The sequence below is a fragment of the Heterodontus francisci genome, chromosome 35 (genome assembly GCF_036365525.1).
Source record: "Heterodontus francisci isolate sHetFra1 chromosome 35, sHetFra1.hap1, whole genome shotgun sequence".
Taxonomy (NCBI): Eukaryota; Metazoa; Chordata; class Chondrichthyes; order Heterodontiformes; family Heterodontidae; genus Heterodontus; species Heterodontus francisci.
Genome location: NC_090405.1, coordinates 49778024 through 49795312, shown reverse-complemented (window position 1 = coordinate 49795312; position 17289 = coordinate 49778024). Strand labels below are relative to the sequence as shown.

Sequence of the window (17289 nt, the reverse complement as noted above, 5' to 3'; positions counted from 1 at the left end):
GAAGCACAACCTTAATTTGGATTTTTAACACCTCAAAACAGTTCTAACATTTATATATCGCAACCTTTTACATAACTGCCCCAAGAGCTAGGGAGAAGAGAGAGATAGAAAGATGAAAGGTCGGCAGTCTAACTTCTTTTTTTCTGGTGCTTGCTCATACCATATCGTAACCTAGACTGACCCTTCAATGCAGTGTTGAAGCTCTGTTGTTGGAAGCGCTGCCCTTTGGCTATGAGAGCTAACCAAGGCCACTCCAGTCCATGCAGGTGGATGTTAACAATCCCACGGACAAACACAGGAATTGCTAGACAAAAAAGACCAGGGTCCACCGGAGTTCCCTTTCTACCATCCTGGTAGTCTCTTGAATTAACAACAATGGAGTTGTTGACTAATCTACTGTGATTAGTCTACAAAAGATACAGAAATGATATAAGGATCTTTGTGAAATCAGAAGTCCAAAAACTCACCTTTTTTGTCCCAAGCATGTTACCCTCAACATGTCATAGTAGCAATTACTGTATCCCTCAAATGTTTTTTTGGAAAGAAACCTTATTTACACTTGAATGAATCAATACTAGCAGCTTCCAACGTCTCCCTAAGGCGCCTGTTCCATAGATTGACCACTTGCTCTTTGAAATATTGGGCCTGATTTTAACTTGTGTAAATGAATGAGTTTTGAGTGAGTTAAAATCGCAGGCAATATCATTTCTGAAGATTAGTTTTGAGTTTACTCCCCTTCCAGCACTGGCCATGTCCTCTCGTGCTATTGTTCTGGACAAGGTGAAATAGCTCGTCATAATCTACATTACCTATTCCACTAGAAACCTCAAAACTGCAATCAGATCACCTTGACCATTTTTCTTTTTCCAATGAGAGCACACCTGATTTACATAATCCAACCCAACCCCTCATATTCTGGATGCTGTTTTCTGTATCCTTTCAACAGCTGGACGAGCGGCGAGTTCTCCCAGTATCCCGCCCAACATTCTTCCCCCAACAAATGCTACCACTCGCTGTTTGTTGGATCTTTCTGTGCACATTTACCAGATTCATTTAAGTTCACTGGATATGAAACATTTTGGGATATCCTGAGACACAGGATGAGGGGGTATATAAATGCCAGCCCATTCTCAAAAAAGTCTGCTGCATTTCTGGAAAAAAAGTGAGAAACAAACAGCTTGAAAAAGGGAGATATACAACCCAAAAGACGGATCAGAGTAAAGTTTAATGGTCTACGTACTTGCAAAGTAACAAGCACACAACAGTTACATTACCCGAGCAACAATTATCTTAAGCAGTTATTTGGGAAGCTCAGCTGTTGAGGTTCCCAAGGGCAACAGGATCTCACAATGACCAATGCTGACAAGCCTTTGAGCTAACTGAGACCACCTCAGGCATATCTAACTTATGTGTAGTGTCACACTGGCCTACACAAGGAAGCAGTTGTTGGGTAGCTGATGTCAAAAGCCACAGGCTGGTGCCATTGTCTGCTATAGGTGGGTTCCACGTGTCCGCTGGCAACTTCCAAGTAAACTTGCCGGCTTACAAAGGCAGGTGAGCTAGACTCGTGTACTGGAAGCTTCCAGCACCACTGTAAGATAAAGGCAAGGAAATTGTCGCTGCAATTTTCTAAATCCATGCAAGTTCCCCAATGCAGATTGAAACTGATTGTTACAACTTCCCCCACACTACACACCCCTTCCAAAAACAAACCACATTAAGACCTCAGTCTTAGTCAACATCACAGGTTATAACATGAAAGAGCAGGTCAGAAATTAATAGTCCAGCAAGAAATTCTTTAAGTTGCACTTTTAAATCGATGCATTTTAAAGAGGAACTTTAGAGTAAGGGATGCCAAGTGCTGACTCAGATAAGTTCCAAGCACCTCCACTTTTATATTTGGGGGTGTGGGGGATGGTGGGGTGAACTGATTTTAAATATATCCCCATTTACAAGCCAAACTGAGACTGTGCCCAAAAGTTAGGGCAAATGACACGGTGCCCTGCAAATTTCAATATTTACCATGCCTGGCATGATCTGCTGCTCATTAACATGAGGCAGTGACAATGGCAGTCTCCAACCCATAACTAATCACTTATCTTGACAACAGGGCAGGCAGTACCCTTGGGGAGTCCATCCCACCTTCCAACTCAGAAAACAGGCCATAAGATACAAAGCATAACCTGTGACAGCAGATATCTCCTACACCTCAGTGTAACTGAACCAGGTTATCCAGTGCTGAACACAAAGGCTCTTGAAATGGGAATACTTTTAAAATAAATTGGTTCCCCCACTCCACGCCCCAGATATTAATATCCCAGAGTCCTGTTGGGGCCAAGTACTTACCAGTGCCAGTGCTCTACCCACAATGAAAGTTCCCTTTAAAACAAATGAGTGCGTAGAGTTAAACAGTCTGCCATGCATGCACTGCTCCTTCTTCCTTTGGGCAGGAACTTCCCAGGCACTGGCCAGTGAAGCTAAAGGGCTCCTCCGGCAAATATGAGTTCCAGTGCAGCCTGGATGTCCCCTCCGGTGGCCTGCAGAGCTCGCAGGCTCAGCTCGCTGTCCTGAATCCCCATGTCCCTCAGCTGCTGGAGTTGCGGCTGCCACTGGTTCTGAGGGAGGCAAACGGCCACAGTCAAATTTTATTCCCCCATACTGCCGCATGTGAATCTCACTCGTGTACCAAACAAAGAGAAACTCTACACACGCACACACAGTCACTGGATAGAGAACAGGAGCAGCTTAAGTCAGTGACTAGAGATCAGGATCAGCAGCTGTGTGGCTGATTTTCCCATGCTTGGATCAATGACAGAGGTCAAATGAGGCATCCAACTGCTGACCCAATTATGGTTAACTCACTTGACACAGACCAGAGATCAATCCCGCAGACCTTTCTGGTCTGTAGAACCCAGTTTACACCTGCTGAGGCATTTTAACTGGGGGCACCTAGAAACTTCTGACACTGCACAGCAGCCAGAAGTTACTGAAACTGCCTTTACTTTCAGAACTTGGTCAAAGGCCCGGAATGAAGGCACTAACCTGAAGTGCTGAGATGTTGGAAGCTTGCAGAGCCTGCTGCAGCGCCTGGCTGAATATATCATGGCTGATTGGGGCAGCCGAGGGCATCCCCGAGTTCATCACCGGAGACAGACCCGACGCCGTGCCCTGCAGGGAGAGAAGCCGAGACCGCGGTAAGTGACGTGGAGAAGGCGCAGTCGCAGAGGGGAAGCGCGCAGTTGGGAGAGGTCGGCGCACCTGTGTTCCTGTCGTCGGGGTGGCAGCACTGCTCTCCGGGGTACTGGCCAGGGCCAGCGCAGTCGCCAGCTCACTCTGCGTGATGGGCCGAGGTCCCACGGAGCCGCTGTAGCCCAATGTAGCAGGACGGGAGCCGGTGGCATTGCTTGAGGAAGCAGTTGCCCGGGTCTGTGAAGACAAGAAGAAGAATTTTAATTGCGTTGGCAAGAACATTCAGCAGACATCTTTACAAGAAGCGAAGTGGGCAAAATGTTGCTATGTTTAAGGTAAGCAAAGGCACTGGCACATCACTGCCCAGACAGCGAGGTTATACAGTCCTCCAGTGCTATAGCTCTATTTGCAACACCAGCCAGTACTAATCATTGTCAGGACAAGAGCAGCAAATCCAGGGATCTCCGCTGCCCCCAGAACAGGAGTTGTCAGCCATGGCTCTGTTGGCAGCACCCACAACAGAGTCAGGAGATTGTGGATTCGAGTCTTACTCCAGAGATTTAAGCACATAACCTAGGCTGACACGCCCAGCGCAGTACTGAGGGAATGCTGCTTTTCCCTTAGTGGAGGGGTCAATAACCAGGGGACGTAGATTTAAGGTAAGAGGCAGGAGGTTTAGAGGGGACTTGAGGAAAATCTTTTTCACCCAGAGGGTGGTTGGAATCTGGAACGCACTGCCTGAAGAGGCAGGAACCATCACAACATTTAAGAAGTATTTAGATGAGCACTTGAAACGCCATAGCATACAAGGCTACGGGCCAAGTGCTGGAAAATGGGATTAGAATAGTTAGGTGCTTGATGGCCGGCAGACATGATGGGCCAAAGGGCCCGTTTCTGTGTTGTATAACTCTGTGACTCTATGTTGGGGGTGCCATTTTTCAAATGAGACATTAAACTGAGATGAATGCCCTCTCAGGTGGACTTAAAAGATTCCCTAGCACTATTTCGAAGAGCAGGGAGTCCTGCCTGGTGTCCTGGCCAATATTTATCCCTCAACTCACTAAAACAGATTATCTGATCACTATCCCATTGCTGTATGTGGGAGCTTGCTGCTGTGTTTCCAACATTACCACAATGACTATGCTTCAAAAGTACCTCACTGGCTGTAAAGTGTTTTGGGACAGCCTAAAAGGCACCATACAAATGCACGTCTTTCTTTATATTGCTAATCCCAGCTGATGATGCCTGCACTTGGACATACCATTTAATTCCACCAAACAAGCAGCCATTTTGGGCTAATGGTGTTGAAATCGATTGTTTACTAAGCAGAAGTAGTTAAACCTCATTTAGAATTACTTAACATTTTCTTAAAATGAGTTAGATATTCCTAACAAATTGTTTTTCCTTTTGACCACATTAGAAAACTTATAGCATACAGCAGTGACCGAGAGCTTATAAACTATTCAGTGTTTAATTTGATGTATTTAACTCAGTTTGTTTGAGACACATGATGAGATGCTGTATATTCACATCACTCTCTGCAACCATCTGGAAATTCACTCACCTGTTGAAACTCATCTTCATCATCAGAGAGCCCATCAAAGAGGAACCCCCCTGGAATATGAAGCAGAGAGGAATTGAGGCTTTTATCTATTTGTGTGCAGTCCCAACCACTTATAGCAGGAGCGTTGGATGGTGTATCATCTTGTGGACATCAAGAGACATGTCAGAGGCCAAGATTGAACCACCATCCGGGGAACCGCCCCTCCTACATCTACCAGCTAATGAATGAACTCTACATACCAGACGACCACCAAATCTAAACGTTAATAAAACCTGCTGAGACCCAAATCAAAATGAGGCACAGAAAGACCAATGGAGGGAAGTAAATACAAATAAAGCACGATTGCATGGTGGAAAAAGCTCTCTGAGCTGCCTGCAGTAGATGAAGCGCTTATGTGTTATGAGCATTATATCTGTAATTGAGTTCAGTAGAAACGGCAAATGGTTAGCGGGTTCTGAAGGAGGGAACACTGGCTGTGGTGGGGGGGGGAGGGGTATGGAATACGGAAGACCCCACCTGAAAGGTGAACCTATTTTCCCATTTGTCCTCTTCAGACACTGATGGACCTGTGTGGTTTCCAGCATTTTCTGTTTTTATTTTGTATATACAACATTTCCATGGTTCCCCCTCATTACAAACCTCCTTTTTTGACAGAAAAAGGAAAACAAGTGTATGAAACCTGTAATAAAATAGTGCTAGAAACACACAGGAGGTCCAAGCTACGTTAACGTTTAGCTACAATCCTTTGCTAGAACAGACACGTGGCCCTGCCAGTTTGATGAAGGATCGTATCAAAAATACTAACCTGCCCTTTCCTCTGGACATTTTCAGTTGACAACAGATTGACGGTGTCCAAGAGGAGAAAAAGGATAATAAATGAAGTGACTGGGGGACTGGCATTTTATCTCGTTGGTTCTGAGAGTTCCATTCTGTTTCTACAACCCTCTGAGAATTCTGCTTCACCATTGGCGCCCGTGCTTTCAGCTGCCTGAAGCCTAAGCTCTGCAATTCCCTCCCTAAACATCTCTGTTTTTCTCTCTCGCCTCCTTAAAACTGACCTCTGACCAAGCTTTTGATCATCTGTAAAAATGTAAAATTTTTGTTTGATAATCTCCTGTGAAGTGGTTTGGGACACTTTACTGCATTAAAGGCGCTATATAAATACAAATTATTGTAGCTTTCCTCAATACCACTTACGTGGGACTTACCCGGCACCTCACTGTAAGAACTGGATGGAATATTCCTCGAGTTACTGGCAGTAGTCGGCGAAGGGGCCACTCCGGTTACAGAATGTAGGACCAACACCATCGCATTGACAAGTGCCGGGTGTGAGGAAATCAACCTGCAGAAGGGATCATGCACATTAAAGACCAACATGACAACATCACAGAGCAACAGATTATGAGAGGGGCTCATTGACTGCTTATGTTAATTTTAGGAATTCCATAGCCCAGAAAGTAGTGGAGGCTGGCTCATTGAATATATTCAAGGCTGACTGAACAGATTTTTGATCTACAAGAGGGTTATGGGGGTTAGGCAGGAAAGTGGAGTTAAGGCCACAATCAGATCAGCCATGATCTTATTGAATGGCAAAGCAGGCTCGAGGGACCGAATGGCCTACTCCTGCTCACGTTATGAGCTGAGCTTGAAAAAGTGCAGGACTGAGACTCGGCAGTGATGTAGACCATCACTGACTCCTGCTTCCGCCCTCTGGGGCTCCCTGCTGGGAACACATTTACACTCACGTTCTGATTGCGTTTGTACTTTGTACAGCTTTTCCTTGTAAGGCCTTAGTCATTCGCATCTGTACACAGTCTCTTATGAAAACCACGTCCAATCGCACTTTTTAAAAGTTAGTCAATAAATCCATTAAACGTGTCCTGAATATGTAAAGCAGGATAACAGGAGGGGGAATATTTTCTATATTTAAAAAAAATATTCATTCTTGAGATGTGGGCATCGCCGGCAAGGCCAGTATTTATTGCCCATCCCTGATTTTGATACGACGGAGTGGCTTGCTTGGCCATTTCAGAGGGCGTTAAGAGTCACTCACTTTGGCGTGAGACTGAAGTCACATATAGACTCAGAACGGATAAAGGCAGCAGGTTTCCTTCTCTGTTAGTAAAGCTGTTGGGATTTTACTGCAAAATGATAGCTTCATGGTCACTTTTATTTTACTGATACCAGCTTATTTCCAGATTTTATTAATTTTAAAAACAAATTCAAATTCTCAAATTGCCATAGCAAATTTGAATTTATTTATTCAGGAACCCTAGCATAACCACAACATTAACTTGCCCCTGCATGAAGTGTTTCCCTCTAATAGTTCAGTTAGTTACTAATTGTCAGCGGTGAAACTCAGCCATGCAGATGGGGTTGGCCCCTTGTTTGATGCATGGTCTGTTGTGAGTTAGTGAATGGCAGCTACACGTGCAGCTCAGGTGTTATAATTAGCCTCAGACCCTCAGGTATGGAAGATGGGGCAGCAGGGTAGAAATCAGCAAAGGATTCCTCTTCCTGCTCATTCTCCAGTGACTCCTGCTAGAATATGCCTATGTGGAAACAGGGAAACGACACAAATCAGATCCAGAGATGGTACCCATACAAATCCCAAAGCTAACACCGCACATGAACAGCCAGTCAGGAAGCTGCCTAACTTGTATGGAACTATTATCACAACGAGACAGCGTGGCGAGCGGGCGAGGGGAGGTGAGAGGAAATCGACCCTCATTAGTGCCACTGAGTGTCTGTCCCACGCTCTGCCATCCTTTGCCTTTTGAGAGATGTCGATAGTTGCGACTGGGCTGCAGACCCAAACTCTCAGAATGGAGCCCTGCAAACACCGGATTGTTTTTAATATGATTGCTGGGTTTGAGGTTTATACAGACAGCACTTACGTGTCCAGTAGGCTTGGGTCAGTGAAGAGCACAAACAAATCTTTGTCTTGCAACACACCTAGTACAAAAATTAAAAAAATAAATCTGAATAAAATCTAATACTTGTACATGGTTCAGTGGGCTTCACATCCATTGAGGTGCTGCAGCCTGCCCTGAACCTCCAGAGACCGATTGCCTCGCCCGGTTTCCATTCACCATAATCAAACACTGTCAACATTTGCGATTTACCTGGAAACCTGCTATCTGTGAAACCTTCCCAAATGCTTGCATCTCAAACAGGATGCCCAAGAGCAGCTTTCTGCAGGATCATACTGTGCACAAAACAGCTTGCCGTGTTTAACCATGCTAACAAAAAAGTGTCAGCTTGGCTCGGTGGGTAGTATTCTGGTCTCCGGATCCCAATGTTTAAACCCCATTCCAGGAACAAGCACATAATCTAGGCTCACATGCTAATGTAGTACTGAGGGAGCGCTGCATTATCAGAAGTGATGCCTTGTGAACGTGTGGTCAAAATTATGTCCCATCTGAATATTCAGGTGTGCACTAAGAATCCAATGGTACAACAAAAAAATGGCAGGAAGTTTTCCTGGTGTCCTGGCCAACATTCCTTCCTCAACCAGCATTACGGGCAGCTTATCTGGTGATTTATCACAATGCTGTTTGTGGGACCTTGCTGGATGTAAAATAGCTGCTCCAGTGGCCAATGCAACAATATTTCAATGAAAAAGTGTCATGTACTAGAATGTTCCTGTTACTGACTGCTATCCAGGGACGGTTGCTGGATACTGCACATCTGTTGCACTATATAATTGCCAGTCCTTTCTTAGCTACATGTCCCACCTAAATCACTAGTTCCACAAATTGTGCAAGTAAGAACAGCAAGCAGAACTGCAGAGATGAAATCTCAACCATTGATGGCTCCGAGGGTCCAAGACTGAAACTGGCAGCTCACCAGGAATATGAGGAATTACCTGGAGGTAGTTTAAAATTATTGCTCAATGTCACACCATTCTTTTCACATTCTGTCAGTTAACATGGCCTCTTGTTAAAAACAACACTTGTTTTCCCATGTGGCTGGTGCAGTCTGTTTTTTTCTTGTGGTGTACAAAGGGAAAACAGTCTTAACAGCTGATCTCAGTTGAGATGCTACAATAAACCTCCGCATCTTTGGGCCAGTGAGACAATCAAAACAACCGGGGTTCCTGTTACTGACTGCTATCCAGGGACGGTTGCTGGATACTGCACATCTGTTGGACAGCAGGTGCTGGCTTGACCATGAAACCACTCAATCTACATTCATGAATTTATATAGCCCTTTTCACAACCTCAAGACATTGTCAAGTGCTTTTGAAGTGTAGTCACTATTGTAATGCAAGAGAGGGCAATTTGCGCATAGCAAGCTTTCACAAACAGCATTTTGATAATGATCAGATAATCTGTTTTAGATATGTTAGTTGAGGGATAAATATTGGTCAGAGAACTCCCCCGCGCCAAACCCTCCCTGGTTTGAAATAGTGACCATGGGATCTTTTATATCTACCCGTGATCTCATCCGTTAGACAGTGCAGTACACCCTCAGAAATACATTGGGTGTGTCGTCTTAGATTATATGCTCAAGTCTGTAGATTGGGATTGAAACCAAGACCTTCAGATTCAGGGGAAAGAGTGTTGCCCACTGAGCAGAGGCTAACACCAAGTTGGATGGACAACTGGTGATGAAGCTTCAACAGAACACTGACAAATGGTCCCTGTCCCAACAAGTCAATGTCTTCAGGAGAGGGCAGGAGTGATCATAGTTCATTAAGGACCATCACAGAGTGTACATTTGCAAAAATATTTGAAAACTTACAAATGCTTGTTGTATCCTAGTTTCTGACAACAGAGACTACTCTTTAAAAGTACTTAGTTTGACATGAAGAGCTGTAGGACATCCTGAGGTTGTGATCAATATGAAACATACCAGAATGCCATCACAAAACACACTGCCTGGTCATTGTACTTTTTAAACTAGTTCTCGGGGTGTGGGTGACAAAGGCAGATTTCCTGCTTATCCTTAGTAGCCATGAGAAGGTGGTGGCGAGCCTTCTCTTTGTCCTTGTGGAGATGGTGTGCCCATGATGGCGTTAGATTGAGAATTCCGGGTTACTGACTCAGTGATGATGTTGGAACGCTGATATATATCTAGGTCAGGATGGTGAGAGACTTGCAGGCGATGGTAATGCATATGCTCCCTACAAAATGACTGTCAGCACCACTGCTGATGAGAAAAGCCAATGAACTGAGAATAAGAAAGGTTTCTCAAACTCACCTAAAGCAATAGGGTCATTGCTAAGACCCGGAGTGGCAACAATGATCTGGTCTAGTGATTCCTTGTTAGCCAACATCTTGAAAACCTGCAATAGATTTAATAAAGCTGGTTTAGGTAGAACACGGAGTGTAAAAACCCACTGGCAGAACTTATTCATTATCCTTCCAATCTGCTCTCAACTTTTATTACCTCCAGTTTGTATGTAAAATTGACAGTGCTGGGCAGCAAACCATGTAGAGATTTATAGTATCTTTCTTCATTTGTTTTCCAGGGTGGAGGTAGGGTGAATGATGAGGGTTAGGTAACATTTATTCCGTTTTGCTGGAGCGTGATATTGCTGTGAATCATCCTCATGAGGAATTCATTGGATTCCAATTTCACGCACAGTTTATTCGTGAAATACAGCAGATGTGAAATCCGATCAACGGTACGATAGTTTTGGACTGCAGTTTGTACTTACAGCTAGCTTTATGCCATTTAATCAGACTACTGCTTCATTTTCCTGCCTCCTTTTTTTTTTGAGCACTGAGTAAGGCTTTCAATGGTACATTTCTTTAACACAGTCATTAAAACAAAGTGGTTAACAGCTCCAACAGAACAAAAGACATGAATTTAACTTGAAGGCTTGAGCATCTACTTTAATTGCTCTACCATCGGTGGCCTTGCATTCAGCTGCCTAAGCCTCAAGCTCTGGAATTCCTTCCCTAAAACCCTCCTCCTTTATGATGCTTCTCAAAACCCACCTATTTGACCAAGCTTTTGACCTGACCCAACATCTCCTTATGTGGCTCGGTGTCAAATTTTATTTGCTAACGCTCCTGTGAAGCACATTTGGAATGTTTAACTATGTTAAAAGCACGAGATAAATACATTACAATCAGCTGTTGTTGGTGAACATGAATTAACAATAGCGAGGAAATTAAGTTCTAAACATCCAGTGGTTCAATGCTCCGTCCAGAGTGGTAGTGAACCATACAGACTACAGGACACTATAAGGGTTCAATCTCCAGTCTGTGTCTAGCCAGTTAATCTCAAATGGAGCAGCCACCACTGGCCCAGTACGAGGGAGGGCAGGAAAAATAAACAACCAATTCATCATTATTCAGTGACTCCCGTCGGAAAGTGTGCACGCGGGGCCTGGAGCAGGACAAGGCTGGGCTGGGCTGTGATGATCCTACAGTCAAATAGCCTGGCAGATCATCACAGTCTAGAATCACCCACCAAGAGTCAGGCAGTCTGATGAGGTACCGGAGGTCAAACAACACCTGGATCTGAGTAGGACTCACCATTTAGAGGAGAGAAGGCGGGAAAGGGGAACAATTGGAAAGGCAAAGCAGGTTAAATGCCCTCGCTCCTGAGTTACACTCACCGCTTCCCTGTAGGCGGGGCTGGCGTGCAGGGCTGCCTGGAGTACTCGGAACTCCCGTGCCGCCGCTGCCTGGTCCACAGGCTCTGTGAAGGAGGAATGTAGCAGTACAGTCAAACATGCAGCTCAAACACATGATGCGCCGACGAGTGTTTTTTCAGCTGACCCCTTTCATTTCTACTGGTTCCCCTTCCTGCCAATCCCCCTTGCATCCAGGGAGCGAAGCAGAGAGGGGGCAGAACAAAAATCGGAGCTCTCCCCATCCGCAGCACTGTCACACTGGGACTTTAAAACATTTTTGCACATGAAGAAGGCTCCTCAGCTTCATCAAACCGTCTTCACACACTGTGTCCTGCCATCCTGGCACATTTTTTTTTTTTTTTTACAAAGTGACTCCTGACAACGCAGCCCAGCGCCGACGTCATCAGATTGTTCCCAGCTTTGCACATGCGCAGAATGGACTCTTGCTGTCAGTATTGGTGCCTTGCATGCACAGCCTACGTCAGCACCCAGCTTGTCAGGACTAAATTGCACACGCACGCGAAAACGTCATTTTGCGCGCGTTGCCCCCGGCCTCGCCACTTCGCCCCACTTGGCTGCTTCTCCGCCACCCCCCCGCCCACCTCTGGGCCCTCGCTCGCGGCCTCGCTGATTCTTCCCCTCTACTCATGCAGGGCCAACAGACAGTAAAAAAGGCAAATGGTACATTGGCCTTCATAGTGAGAGGATTCGAGTTCAGGAGCAGGGATGTCTTGCTGCAATTATACAGGGCCTTGGTGAGGCCACACCTGGAATATTGTGTGCAGTTTTGGTCTCCTTATCTGAGGAAGGATGTTCTTGCTATAGAGGGAGTGCAGCGAAGGTTTATCAGACTGATTCCTGGGATGGCGGGACTGACGTATGAGGAGAGAGTGAGTCGGTTAAGAGTTCAGAAGAGTGAGGGGGGATCTCATAGAAACCTATAAAATTCTAACAGGATTTGACAGGGTGGATGCAGGAAGGACGTTCCCGATGGTGGGGGAGTCCAGAACCAGGGGTCATAGTCTAAGAATAAGGGGTAAACCTTTCAGGACTGAGATGAGGAGAAATTTCTTCACCCAGAGAGTGGTGAGCCTGTGGAATTCGTTACCACAGAAAGCAGTTGAGGCCAAAACATTGTATGTTCTCAAGAAAGAGTTAGATATCGCTCTTGGGTCTAAAGGGATCAAAGGGTATGGGGAGAACGCAGGAACAGGTTACTGAGTTGGATGATCAGCCATGATCATAATGAATGGCGGAGCAGGCTTGAAGGGCCGAATGGCCTACTCCTATTTTCGATGTTACTCTGCCTCTGCTCCCTCCCGCTTCTGCTCCCAGCACAGGGGAAGCGGGGAAGAGAGAGAGTGACGAGATAGGCATGGGAGGGGAGGGAGACTGTGAGCGGAAGGGAGTAGCGAGGCAATGGATTCTGTTGAATTGCACACACAATCCCTGAGTCGCTCTCGTCGTCTAGTAGATTGGAGAGGTCCCAGTATGTTTCACAAACTCAGTAATGACCCAAGGATTCCACTTGCAGCCAGATCGATTTAAAATTCTCATATTAAAACAAAACGTCCATTAGATTTAGGTTTATGAAACAACTAGATGAAAAACCAAACTAGTTGCTTTACATCGGCACAAGTCTACAAACAAAGCTCACTGAAGTGATGCTGGATCAAGTTGTGGATTAATCTCTTACTACAACACAGAAGCAGCTCTCTGCCGGTGTTCATGCTGAACATGAACTCCCAGGATTTTGTGATAAATTGAGCAGCGCCATCTTTGCTACTGGCAGCTGCCAAAAACGTCACAAATAGTGATGTTTCAGTGCAAGAGGCTGCATTTACGCATGTGCCAGTACTGCGTCACCTAGTGGTTGCGGTCAGCAAATGCAGCCTTTTAAAAAAATATTTGTTCATGGGATGTGGGCGTCGCTAGCTAGGCCAGCATTTATTGCCCATCCCTAATTGCCCTGGAGAGGTGGTGGTGAGCTGCCTTCTTGAACTGCTGCAGTCCATGTGGGGTAGGTACACAACAGTGCTGTTAGAAAGGGAGTTCCAGAATTTTGACCCAGTGACAGTGAAGGACGGCGATATAGTTCTAAGTCAGGTTGGTGTGTGACTTGGAGGGGAACTTGCAGGTGGTGGTGTTCCCATGCATCTGTTGCTCTTGTCCTTCTAGGTGGGCGAGTTCATGGGTTTGGAAGGGCTGTCTAAGGAGCCCTGGTGTATTTCTACAGTGCATCTTGTGGATGGTACACACTGCTGCCACTATGCGTCAAGTATCGTTCCAGGTTTCCTTTCTTGATTCAGTTAAGTCGCCTGGGTCTGTTTGTAGACTCTCCTCTGATACGATTCCTTTCAAGACTGAACAACTCCAGCTCATGTAGGCAGTTCACATCATCTAAAACGAGCATCTACCCTCCCTCAGCATTGCTGCTGCTTTAACACCTATGCCAGTTCAATGATGGAGTCGCATCTCCATCGAGAGTGAACGGAGACCTTGATGGCTGCTTAGCCTCCCAGGGCTGGTAATTTCAGCCTCAGCACAGCAAGGTTAAGTGAGGCACCAACAAGAGGTGGCATCTGCCAGCCCACCAAGAGCAAGTGTGGCCCCTAATGGTAAATCCAGAGATTTCCTGTCCACCTGTCAGCTCAGCTGACCAAGGCAGAGCAGTACTGGTCTATGCAGACTCTGCACAGCCATTGAACACTCATGCAGCCAGCTTGCCTGTTGATGCTGTGGAATCCATTCCTGCAATACTGGGCTACTGAAGCAGTGCAGTACCTCAATCAGGTGTGCTCGCAGTGAGTGGGCTGTCCATTTCCTCTCTACATTGCCCATGTCTTATTCACTGTTGTCCACTTCAAGGTCTAACGTTATCAGGAATACAAAAACAGGAGCTCATTCCACCCCTCAAGCCTGCTCTACGTCAGCATTTGTGCTCCATACGAGTCTCCTTACTTCATTTAACCCCATCAGCATACCCTTCTATTCCCTTCTCCCTCATTAGTTTATCAAGTTTCCCTTCAAATGCATACACCTCACCTACTCCTTGTGGCAGTGAGTTCCACATTCCCACTACTCCCTAGGTAAAGAATTCCTTATTGGAATAATCAGTGCAACAATTTATAAATAATGATTAATTTTCCAAACCAGTTTTCTGCTCTGGTTCCGGCCAGGACTTCTTCAGGACATGGATTGTGGATCCAGCTCGAATCCCGTAGAAATCCAGCGTCTGCTCATCTTTCAGCTTCCGCCCGCAGTACACCAGCTCTGCAAAAATCAACCAGGGCAACAACCGGTCAGCCTGCTTCACTTCAAACGTGAGCAAGAGCAAAAGGGACCGGTGCCAGAACACCAACGCTGGCGGTGCCAGCCGGAGCTCAGAGGCATCACTCACCTCGGAGTCAAGAGCTGCTGGGTTGGAGTTCCACAGCAGAAACAACTGACATCTAAATAGCACCCCCGGCCTCACCTCCCCCCCACCCCCCCGGCCTCACACCTCTCCCCCCCACCCCCGGCCTCACACCTCTCTCCCCCCCACCCCCGGCCTCACACCTCTCTCCCCCCCACCCCCGGCCTCACACCTCTCTCCCCCCCACCCCCGGCCTCACACCTCTCTCCCCCCCACCCCCGGCCTCACACCTCTCTCCCCCCCACCCCCGGCCTCACACCTCTCTCCCCCCCACCCGGCCTCACACCTCTCTCCCCCCCACCCGGCCTCACACCTCCCCCCCCCCAACCTTCTCCCCACACCTCATTCCCACACTTTCTCCCCCCCCCCCGGCCTCACACCTCCCCTCACCCATTAACTCTGGAACGGCCGCGGCTCTTGGCAGTTTGTCGGCAATCAGCTCCTTCAGGGCGGAGATGAGGACCCCGCCGCCGGGGCCTTGCTGCAGGCCCTCGGGCAGAGGCAGCACCAGCTTCGGGGCCAGCGGCTGCTCGGCCAGTTTGACAGCGATCACTTCGGGCCGCATCTTCTCGGCGAGAAGCCTGAGGCCTAGAGCGGTCACTATGGAAACCTACCGGAAAATGCGTCGCCGTGATGACTCTTGGGAAACAGGCTGAATAAAATAAATAATAAATCAATAATAAATAAAATGGTAAATAAAAATAAACGGGTGATGTTTATCACTGAGGACGGCGCTGGTAGTGATTATTCTGATCATAGGTGAGTTTTATTAATTTTGTTTGAAATGGGATTTTTATTGGAACTACAAGGCCCACAATGCACTGTAAACGGTGCTAGTGGATGCCAACCCTCCCGGACTGGTCGGGAGTCTCCAGGCCATTCACACCTCCTCTACTTGTCCCATTACCCACTCACTCTGGCCCTGCACCATCAACTCTTCTGTCATTTAATCTATCCTGCCCGCCATCCTATCCTCCCTCCACCCACCTCTTTAACTTGCTCAAAACCAATGACATTGCTAACTTTCCCCAGTTCTGTTTCTCTCTCCGCAGATGCTGCCAAACCTGCTGAGTATTTCCAGCATTTTCTGTTCTTATTTAAAGCGGAATCCCTAGGAATTTGCTGTGAGAAACACAGAGGTATTAAACAATTAGCGGGTTTGTTTTTATTTACGGATCTAGGGATGAGGAACTTCAGTTAGGTGGATAGATTGGAAAAGCTAGGTCTGTTGTCCTTGGAGAAGAGAAGATTAACGGGAGATTTGAGAACAGATGTTCAAAATGATGATGGGGTTTGGACAGAGTAGTGAAGGAGAAACTGTTCCCGTTGGTGGAAGCATCAGAAGCAGAGGACACCGATTTAATGAAAAGAAGCAACAACGACATGAGGGAAAACTTTTTTACGCAGCGAGTGGTTAGGATCTGGAAAGCGCTGCCTGAGAGGGTGGCGGAGGCAGGTTCAATTGAGGCTTTCAAAAGAGAATTGGATAATTATCCGAAGGGAAAGTGTATTTGCAAAGGTATGGGGAAAAGGCGGGGGAGTGGGACTAGGTGAGTTGCTGTTGCAGAGAGCCGGCACAGACATGACAGATTTTGATTTCTTTTTGCTTTGAACATTTTCTTTCATTATCAGAAATATTAGAGATGGTGGTAAAAATCTCAGTGGGTGGAGCATTGAGGTCATGTGATCAAACCTCCAGCACATCCAAATAAAGTTGACAGCCCTGCAATTCTTCCCATATTTAAAATTTTTGTTCTTGAATTCGAAACTGGAAAATGATCAAAGCAGGCCAAAAGGCGTTTTGTTATTTAAAAAATAATTGTGAGCAGCCGTTGGAAATGGACTTCCGGTCTGTGGGGCTGCGGCAACATTTCCGGTTCCGGAGGTGAGCAGGCAGCAGTTCCGGTTCCGGCTATGGCCTATGAGGAGGGTGACAGCCGGAGCTGCGCTGTTCGCGGCTGCACTAACACCCAGGGTGGCCTGACCGAGTGGCGGGAGGCGATCTGCTCGCAGCACCGGCCGCAGCTGCACCGCGAGTGCCCGTGCCTGGAGCCCTTCTGCTTCTACAACTTCCCGAGCGGCTGCGACGAGCGGGGCCGGTGGCTGCAGGCCCTGAGAGGCCGAGGCCTGAGGCTGCTGTCCGGGCCGGACCCCGGGCCCGAGGCCGCCGTCTGCTCCATACACCTGGAGGAAGGGACGCTGCTGCTCGGCCTGGGCCTCCGCAAGAAGCCGAGGGCCGACCAGGCCGCGCTGCTGCTGCCCGAGTCGCCGGACTGGGACCTGGAGGAGAGTGAGTACCGGTCGGGCCGGGAGACCCGGGCGTCGCGGGCCCGGAAGAAGCGGCACGAAACCCCGAGGCCCTGGCTGGCCCCGGCCCCGCCGCCCCTCACCGGCTCTTGGGAGCAGGCGGCCGTCCAGGCCATCATGCGGCTCCGCTGCAGCTCCAGCCAGCGGGTGGCCCGGACCCTGATCGCCTGCCTGAAAGGCGAGAACGACCACCTGCGGCAGCGGAGCCGCCAACTGGAGGCC

The 17289-nt window shown here is 47.4% G+C and overlaps 1 protein-coding gene across 1 annotated transcript; it reads right to left on the bottom strand.

Moving 5' to 3' along the window:
- Positions 1 to 1206: 1206 nt before the first annotated feature.
- ubl7a (ubiquitin-like 7a (bone marrow stromal cell-derived)) lies at positions 1207 to 15383 on the bottom strand. Its single transcript, XM_068015540.1, has 10 exons — positions 15151 to 15383; positions 14499 to 14618; positions 11328 to 11410; positions 9959 to 10043; positions 7651 to 7708; positions 5962 to 6095; positions 4754 to 4803; positions 3259 to 3426; positions 3043 to 3168; positions 1207 to 2615 (listed from the first exon to the last, which is right to left on the bottom strand). The coding sequence occupies exons 1-10, from the start codon at positions 15323 to 15325 to the stop codon at positions 2478 to 2480; spliced, it is 1137 nt and encodes a 378-aa protein (XP_067871641.1). The 5' UTR covers positions 15326 to 15383; the 3' UTR covers positions 1207 to 2477.
- Positions 15384 to 17289: the final 1906 nt, after the last annotated feature.

Bases quoted from the DNA above. Each gene is read 5' to 3' on its own strand.
- ubl7a (XM_068015540.1), bottom strand. From the start codon at position 15,325: ATGCGGCCCGAAGTGATCGCTGTCAAACTGGCCGAGCAGCCGCTGGCC. The intron at 7,709-9,958 runs GTGAGTTTGAGA...TTTTTGTACTAG, and splicing joins CAATGACCCTATTGCTTTAG to GTGTGTTGCAAGACAAAGAT. The intron at 4,804-5,961 runs GTAAGTCCCACG...TTCATATTCCAG, and splicing joins TTCTTACAGTGAGGTGCCGG to GGGGGTTCCTCTTTGATGGG.